The sequence below is a fragment of the Penaeus japonicus genome, unplaced genomic scaffold, assembly GCF_977035675.1.
Source record: "Penaeus japonicus unplaced genomic scaffold, GWHDUDI00000001_assembly GWHDUDI00000028, whole genome shotgun sequence".
Lineage (NCBI taxonomy): Eukaryota > Metazoa > Arthropoda > Malacostraca > Decapoda > Penaeidae > Penaeus > Penaeus japonicus.
Genome location: NW_028234430.1, coordinates 20889286 through 20899285, shown reverse-complemented (window position 1 = coordinate 20899285; position 10000 = coordinate 20889286). Strand labels below are relative to the sequence as shown.

General features: G+C 34.1%; 1 protein-coding gene across 3 annotated transcripts in view; it reads left to right on the top strand.

Annotated features, from left to right (window-relative positions):
- The window catches only part of Cbl (E3 ubiquitin-protein ligase CBL), an 80047-nt gene extending 70219 nt beyond the window's left edge, over positions 1–9828 (top strand). For 2 of the 3 annotated variants that reach the window (XM_043026859.2, XM_043026858.2), the window contains 2 exons: positions 1–110; positions 731–9828. The exon at positions 1–110 is cut by the window's left edge and continues 2 nt beyond it. In XM_043026859.2, the coding sequence (XP_042882793.2) occupies positions 1–110; positions 731–926 (306 nt within the window). In that variant the 3' untranslated portion in view covers positions 927–9828. The remainder of the gene's footprint in view (positions 111–730) is intronic. The other variant, XR_015192445.1, reaches the window with a different exon arrangement.
- Positions 9829–10000: the final 172 nt, after the last annotated feature.

Genomic DNA, 10000 nt, shown 5'->3' with positions numbered 1-10000 from the left:
TGTTCAGCAACGGCGAGGAAATCTGCGACAGATTCTGACCTTCCGAACTTCCCTGCGCCTTCTGCACCGCCGCTGGCCTTGATCACGAAGTCACTCTCGGCTGACAGGAGGTGGGGAGGGAGAATGTCGCTATGCTTTTTTCTGAAATAATGGGTTTAATGATTTTTCTTTTTTTGAAAGTGATTATTAATGTGAGCTGCACTTTCTTGTGAGTTATGTCAAAACATTCAGTTCAGAATTGTATATATATTTAAGAGTAGCACAGACACAGGAACAGACACCAACACTGACACAGATCCACACACACACACACACACACACACACACACACACACACACACACAACAAACTCTCCTTCACGTTCTAACTGTCTTTCTTTCTCCCCTCCCCCCCCCTCATAACCGCTTCCCTCTATCCCCATCTCCTCATCTCTTTTTTTACCGGCCATCTCCCTCTTTCTAACCACTCCCTCCCTCCTTCCCTCCCCCTTCCGATCCTACACACCTTTATCAAATTCCCACCCTTCTTCAAACACACTTATATCCCCTTAAACCCACCCTACTTCCCTAAAACCCCACCCTGCCCCCTAAAAAACCCATCCTACCCCTTGAATCCACCTCCCTATCCCACAACCACCCCCCACACCCCCACCCAACAACCTACCTTCCTCCCACCCAAACAACCCACCCTCCACCTACTCAAACACCCCCTCCCCTTCCACCCCCACCAGCATGAACGTCTCGGAGGGCGCGGGCGAGGGTGAGGACGCCCACACCGCCTACGAGAACCTGCACATGGACTACCTAGCCACGCTGACGCAGGAGGGCTTTGCGCAGGACGCCGTCATTCGCGCCTTGGTTATCACGAGGAACGACATCGTCATGGCCAGGGACATCCTCAGGGAATTTGCCTCCAAGAGAAATTAAGGAGAAGGGAGGAAGGAAAGAAGGAAGGAAGGAAGGAAGGGAGGGAGATAGAGAGGGAGGGAGGGAGGGAGGGAGGAAGAAAAGAAGGATGGAAGGAAGGAAGGAAGGAGGGTGGAAGATCGTGAGGAACGCGGGGGAAATGAGGGAGAGAGGGATAATGGTGGTTGGGAAGGAGGGGGATAGAGAGGGAGTGAGATGGAGAAAGAGAGGGAGAGAAGTGGATATATCGCGAGAGGGAAAGAGGGAGGAGAAGGGGAAGGAGAGGGATGATTCGTTGGTGGATAGAGAGAAAAAGAAAAACAGAGAGAAAAACGTGAAAAGAGAGAGAGAGGAATATCGGAAAAAGAAACGAAGTGGAAGAGAAATCGGGAGTAAATATTGATAAAAGAGTGACAAAGGAGCAATGGAAATGATATAATTGTTAATAAATATGCCTTGTAATTTAGCAAGATATCATTAAGTGGTTTCACTCTCTCAAGACCTAATAGTGAGAAGAAAAAGAAAAGAAAGTGTAGGAAAATGACAAGAAAGTGCAAAAATGTATAAAGGAGATTAAAAACAAGGAATATAATACTCTCCACGTTACAGAAAAGTGTTTGAATCGTGTCATTGTGATGTTATTTTAGTTTTCGTCGTAAAATCGATTCTCTCTCTCGCGGTGTCTCTCCATACTGCCTCTCCCCCTCCCCCTCCCCCTTCCTCCCCAAGTGAATGCAGAGCAAGGAAACAAACATGAAACTATTTTGGGTTTTTAGTCCCATTAAAAAAAGTGTTTTAACTATGGTGCTCTTCGGAGAAATTAATATACTGTTATAGATATTACACCAAAAATAATATATATATATATATATACATATTAAAAAACCAGGTCAGTGTTGCGTTTTTATTTTATTATTACTATTTTTTCTTTGACGAGGAGAACAACCCTTTGGCGGGAGTTCGTTTTCCTTACATGTAGATTGTTGAACAGGAACCAATGTAATTATAACTATATTTATATCTTATTCTATTTACTAGAAACGCGTACAATCAAGCATAGAAAGTGGTTTGTGTTGGCATTCTAGTATGTGAGCACAGAACCCTTGCGTTTTAATCATGTAGTACAATGTGTTCTTATCTATACTCTGACACGGATCTAGTGTCGATGGTGTGAGTTGCCAGTTCGCGGCAATTTGTTTTTTGTGCCAATTGTTACCTGATAGGACAGGGAATGTTAGGGAGAAGATAGATAAATAGAAAACAAGAAAGAGAGAGAGAGAGAAAGAGAGAAAGGTGTAATGAAGTGAGTATTGGCAAGTTAAAGATAATGAATCTGTACCTGTGACTTGGCATCCCTGAGTACCCGTTGGTTAGCGAAGTGGAGGAGGAAAGGGAGATTTAGGGGAAATATATGGGTTAGTTTTAGGGGAGGAGTGAGGCTGATGAGGCTGATTTTAGGGGAAAAGGATTGTTATGCTGGAGAAAAGAATCAGGGGAGAAATCAGTGGTCTTTGATATAACAAAAAATGATTCATGACGTTAATATGATAAACAAAATAAGAAAGGAAAAAAGTAGACAAACTTAAAGACAGTAGTTGCGCTAAAGATAAGGGCTATAGAGGTACAGTTAGCAAGATAATCAGGTCATTTGAAGGTGCAATAATTCACCCTTAATTCCGCCATTCCCCCCACTTTGCGGAGCCTGAGGTAACTCAAACGATGGACATGACCCTAACCTATCTTAGGATTATGTTCGACGAAAGAATGGGATTAAATGAGAAAGAGCGAAAGCGAGTAAGAAAGAATGTAAGAAACAATATGTAAAAAACTTGTTTATTTTCTGTTAAAAATACGATACCAAGAACTTAGGTCGCTTAGACATCCAAAACTTGACTTAAGGAATTACCAACAGATGCAATCACAACAGACCCGCTGGTGTGTACATACGTTATATATATACGGTATATATGTATATCTGAAAGAATTCTCCGTATCAATTTTTTGCTCTGATGGTGCCGTACTGTTGGCACTATACACTCCTCACACCGGAAATATGGTGTTCCCTCTTACTTTTCTACAGTGAGATCAACATAGTCACTACTCCCGTTTCAAACCCTTGTTATTTCTGTTTACTGTTATCATCAATCTTGTTTTTATTGCATTTTTAATCTGCGTGAATATGTTAATGCGTATGTGTATCCTTGCATACACAGATACTAAGTGCACAAATGATATTAACTTAAACAAGGTCAGTATTACACACACATGCATACATGCATACATACATTTGCATACAGTTTTTTGTTTCTTTTTGTAGTTCGACTTAAGCTTTTAAAAAAATAATTCATCAGTATTTTTATTTTCTGATGTTTGAATTTAATAGAAAGTCAAAAGGCAGGACGCAATAGATAGATATAAATAAACAAAATAAGAACAGAAAATGCATAGAACTCAAACAGAGACCGAGAGAAGAAATCCGATTTATAACACTGATGTAAAATGACTGATTCAAAATCGAAGCAATGACCCAGTGACTTAGTGAATAAATTGGTGTCTAAATAGATGAAGAAATAAAAGAAGGCAATTTATAACAGTAATGAAATACCAAGGACTTGTAGGTACGATAAATAGGATCGTAATGGGGGGCTAATTATGATTTTCATTATTTTGATGATGGTAGTAATGATGGTGATGATATTGGTCATGATAGTAATAATGATAATGGTGATGATAATGGTTATGCTATTGATAATGGTGATAATGGTAATGATAATGATGATAATGATAATAATGATAATAATGATAATAGTGATAATGATAATAATAATAATCATAATAGTGATAATGATAATGTTGATAATAGCTAATGATAACGATAATAATATATAATGATAATGATGATAAGAATACTGATAAGAATAATGATGATACTGATGATAAAAATAAGGATAATAATAAAAGTAATGATAATGATAATGATGTTAATGGTGATGGTAATGATTATGATAATGATACTAATGATTGTAACAACAAAACCAATATAAACATTGATAATGATTCTTATTTCCATCATCATTACCAATCATAACACCATAACTACCATTAATAATGTTCTCATCATTATTCATCGGTATTATCATCACCACTACATGAAATTACGGGGGGAGGGGGGGAAGAGGGGGGAACAAAAACAAACAAAAACATAAACAAAAGCAACAAGTGATGCGTGTACAGGAAGTCTAGTCTCAGGGAAGCACGTGTCACGCGCACAATTCTGGTAAAGGACCAACCCCTGATTTGTATCAATTATTTCTTACATTCTTATCTTTATTTTCTTTTAATCTATTTATCTAATTTATGTTCTAATCTAATCCATAGGATGGATTTACTTTATTGGGTGTGAGGGAGTGATTTTAAAGCAATAAAAAATATATATATAATATTTTCTTTATAAATATCTATATCATGGAAGGTCCTGTTCATTCATTGAAAGTTTTTGATAATCGTTTTTGTTTACCTGAAATTAGGGAGTAAATATCGCACGGAACTTCTGCGTTTGATAAAAGTGAGAATAAATAATGCCACAGTGCTAGATTAATTATTTGACATTTTGGTTATGAAACTTGATCAGGAAGATGAAATATCAGTATCATTATTATTACTGTTATCATTATCATTATTATCATTGTTATTACTATTGTCATGATTGTTATTGTTATTAATAGCATTGCCAGTGTTATTATTATTACTATTATTACCATTATTTTTATTAGCCTTGCAATTTTTATCATTATCATCAAATATTCTAACATCTGTTGAGATAAGACACAATATGTAACTCCTCATTGATTGAACTATCAAATGAATTACTATCAACGCAATTATATACTGAGACGAAATATTGCGCTGATGATGATTATCACCGGAAATATTTTATATATCAGAAAAGTCAAATGATTAACCTTGCCTTTAGAACGACTTATTCTCGCTATTATCAACATTGCCTTTTTTCCAACGATTGTCATAAATGATTATAGTTTTCAGTCCTTAGGCAGATATTCACTGTCTCATACTATCAGTCAATTGCCATATGTTCAGTGATTTATATATTCCACTTTGTATATACATATATTTATATCTATTATCCGCTTTATTTCCTATTTCTATTTTTTGAGGAGAAAGAAAGAAAGAAGACAAACAGACAAACGTCTCCTACAAATCTTGCCAAAGATACAAACATCACATTTGCGTCATCACTTTTGGTTTCTTTAATGATTTAATTAACTCGTAAGGGAATCAATTTCATAACACTATTATCTGCATGATATTAAAAGACCAAGAGAACTGGAAATGACTATAGTTCGACAAAGAGTTCGTAGATGAATAATGAACTTCAAAGAACGAGATATTTTCGAGGATCTTTCCCCTTCACTGGTATTTTGATTCTGAATTCATTTGCATATGCAGAGTTTAATAGTTCCGTGCTCGTAAGCGAGTGTTATGCGCGAGTGTCAACCACAGATGTACACAAGGTAAAATAAAGAAAAAGAAAAAAAGTATCGGTGAAGACTAAACACGAAAGGAAAAACGGTAGCCATAAAGTAGCCATAAAAAGTAGCCAGCCATAAAGGTATGCCAATCAACCAACATCAACAAATATGTTTGGATGTTGACAGAAGCCACTGAACTCCTGCGCCCCGATACTCTTTTGTTTACCTTATGTACATGCTCGGTGAAATGAACTGGAGGTATGGTGCACTATTTCGTGTGTGAGCCGGGTGTGTATATATTTTAGAAATATATGCGTTTTATTGGCTGCGATGGATATGTATACTGTGTATGCAGAAGGAAGCGAGGTTATGTGTACGTTAGTGTCTGTATGAACTATGCACGTAAATGAGTAATATCCTAAGGTGTATTTCTGTGTGTTTACGGTATATTAACGGGGTGCAGAAGTCTTGGGGCATTTTTTCCTTCATTTGAAGACTGACTGTACGTTTCAGGGTAGATCACACACACACACACACACACACACACACACACACACACACACACACACACACACACACACACACACACACACACACACACACACACAAACAGACAAAAACCCAGACACGCATACATATAATAGATACTCTCAGGTGCTTGCCTTAAAAGGTAAATAAAAAGTAAAGAAAACGAGAGAAAAACAAACACTATTTTTCTTTAACAATCGTTCTCGAGGTTATTAGAAAAAAAATATATGGACCTCATGCCAAATATATCTATAATAGCAACATGATTATTTTGAGAGGATGGGGGGCGGGAGGGGGGGGGCAGTGCAGTTTTTTGGAGCAGAAATACCAAAAATACTAATATCATGACCGATTTTTTTCTTTTTAATCATATATATATAAACTGAGAGTTGATTCGTGTGGAGGAAGCATGTTATAAAGAAAATAATTTATTGTTGTTTACAAATACTATTTTAGTCAGTATGAGTTAATATTTCCTGTACTGTGATTTAGAATGCTAGTATATATTTATTATGTTTAATGATATTCTCTGTTGCCTTTTCCTGTTGCATTCATTATTACTGTTATTTTCAATTTCATTTTGAGCCTTATTATTTTTTTCGGTCAATTCTATGTATTGTTATTATTATTACTATTGTTATTCTTATTATTTTTACCATTATTATTATTATCATTATTACTATTAACATTATTTTATCTTTATTGCTATTGTTATCATTATTATCCTTATTATAATCATTAACACTTTTATTATCACTATTATTATTATCATTATTATTACATTATTATTATCTTTAAAATCATAATTCTAATTATTATTTATATCAATGTTATCATCAGTATTAAAGTTATTGATAATATTTTGGTAAGTTTTAAGCCTTTATTTATCAGTATTGTTATTATATCATTTACGATAATATTATTGTTATTGTTGCTGTAATGGTATTAGTGACAATTACTGTAATATTACCATAAATTTTATAGTTAGTCATATACCTGTATTATTTGTATATGTTGATTCTGAATAATTTTATTCTTACGTTTGTTAAGGATTTTTTGATTTGTGATTTATTATTTTATATACTCTTAAGTTTGTTTTTTTAAAAATATATATGTAGTGCCATTAAATTTTCTACATTCCTCAATTATCTGAAATTTTCCTTTCTTTTGATGCAGAAACTTAAAGGCGGAAGTTTTCGAATAAGGAAAAGGAGGAGAAGAAGAATAAGGAGAAGAATAGCGGGAAATTTGAACTGGAATAAGGATAATGATGATAAGAATAAGGATGATAATGATAATTGGAACAATATTGATAAAAAATACTATCAATAGTAATAATGATAATAAAAACAATGAAATGATAACTGTAATAATAATAATCTTAATGATATGATTAGGATGACGATAATCATAATGATAATGACAATCATAATAACAGTAGTAAAATGATAAAAAACAATAATAGGGAATATGATGAAATAATAAGATGATTATGATAATATGAATAATTAAACAATCAAAATGTCTTTGGTAATTATTGTCACCTTGATTTAGGCAGTAATAATGATACAAAAAACGATCATTATTGTTATCATCATTCTCACTGCTATCACTAATTTTCCTGTTGTCCTATCTTTTATCATTATCAATATCACCATCATCGCTATCTTATTATATCTTCTTATAAAAAATAACGGTAACGTTATCCTTCATTTTCATCATTATTGCCATCATCAATAATATGAAGGTATTGCATCAGTTCTTTAATGGAAATGTTTATTCAAACTTCAAATTTTCACACAAAATAATAACATTTCTCAAAATATGGCTATTTGTGATTTAATCTTTTATCAAATAAGCTCGTATTCCCCGAAAGATCACTTTAGATTTCAGAATTTTAAAGAATTGTTTCGATTTTAAAATAAACCTATATGAAATTACAGATTAAAGCTTATAATTTTTGCAATAACGGTCGAATATCTGGGTTATCAGTGACCTAATTATATATATGCACAATCTTACGGTTATTTGCCCGAAGAACAGTGACATGTATGTTACGTATTAACAGTTTTCTAATTTTCTTCTCCAGTTTAATCTGATTTTTTTATATCAAGGAAAGGGAAGCTGTTATGTTATCCACAGTTAATATTTTCTTCGTGGATTCAATTCCCATTTCTTCAAAAGGACAAAGGGAAGTTAAAAAAATATTTCCAATTTAGTTTTAAGAGCGTAAAAAACAGAATCAAAACGGTATTTAATTCTCATTCTATTTACAAAGATAGAGTAAGAAAATAAAATCCAGTTTTCACAAAATTTGATCAAGTCAGTGGATAAGAATATTCAATTCATTTTCTCTGAATGAAAGTGAAAATAAATCGAAATGTAATCAGAGTAAAAAGTCCCCCTCAACTTCTAGCCAGTGACGTCACGTGTTTCCCCAAGGCCTTTCCAATTCTTTCAGGTTTCATTTTTGAAGTTTCTTCTGCGGAAACGAGATGACTTTGCTGTATGTATATAGCGAGGAAAGATGGTTAATGCTCATGGTATTCTGAAAAAGTATATGATAGAGAAAATTAAATACATGAATAAAAAAGGCATAACAGTCACATTCTAAGTACATTTTGACTTACAGTTTCCTGATATTTATGTACATGTTCAGCCCCTCTAAATTTATCAATCCTCGCAAAGCTTAATATTGACATAAATTAAAAAGGGATACAGGAAATGAACATATATTTGTTATCAGTGTTGTGAAAAAAACATGTTAAACCTCAAATCAAGTTAGATGAGGTGAATTTCGCAGTTTAAAAAAAGAAAAAAGAAAAAAGAAGAAAAAAAAAGAGTTCTAATATCACCCAGAAGAAATGCAAATGATTTCATCCTATCCATAACCTATCATAAAAAAACAAACAAACATGTGGGCGACTAGACACACGAGGAACAAGGCAAACTACCACCACAGACGACTATTACTATTAGTGGGTCGTTACTCTTCCCCGAGACTGTACTTACTGTGTGATATGCATGTGGCTTGAACGTAAGTGTATGTATGAGTCCGGAAATGTAAGAGGATAAATAGCATGCTCATCACGTTTCATTATGAAAGTTTGATAAAAAAGGAAATAGAAAAAATTAGAAGTTTTTGTGCATGTTTTCAGTGTTGTGAAATTCGGGATTTACATTGCGGTAACCGATAGAGAAAGACGATGTTTGGCAAGAGTTTCATTACAAAAAATCGTGTTTCACTTCCAAGCGAGAGAAAATATAGTTAAAAGATTTCGCCAGTTAGAAGCGTGTAACTTTCCTCCTTAGAACAATCAGCCTACAAGTCCTGAAAATTATGCATATAATGATGTGAATTTTGTAGCGAAATAAGGCGCCCTTATTTCCTCTTACTTGTTCGTATCCCAGCACTTGACTTCGGATTCGGGTTTGAGTTCTTGTTTGTAGATAAGATAAGGTCACTGCAAAAACACGGTCTTTAAATTTAAGGGAAACATAGTATGACAAAAGAACGAGACATAATTTTAAAATATTTGTATATACTTAATTAAGAAAAAAATGTAATGCCATGTTACTGTTATAATCATATATTTTAATTTTAATTATTTAATTTCAACAGGAGAAGTTTTATTTTCGTTGATCAATTTGCAATAGGTTTTACATTAATTTATTAGCACACACACACACACACACACACACACACACACACACACACACACACACACACACACACACACACACACACACACACACACACACGCACACACTTCCACGAGCAATTCCGTTTTCCCGTTCACAAATACTAGATTTCCTACTGCCATCCCTTCTCAGCGCCCAATATCCTCTCCAATCTCGAATCTCTTTGGCCAACACAAATCACTTATTGAAAAAAAAAACAAAAACGGCAATTAGCTGTGTATAAACATCCCCCATTTTAAAAAAAAAAGAGGAAAAAAAAAACTTTCGTAAAATTGTTGAGAAAAAAAACGTGATTTTTCTAAAGAGTAAAAAATCGACCCACCAAAAGCTAATCAATGTCCAAATGCTTTTTTTAAATTTCATTTTTAGACGAGA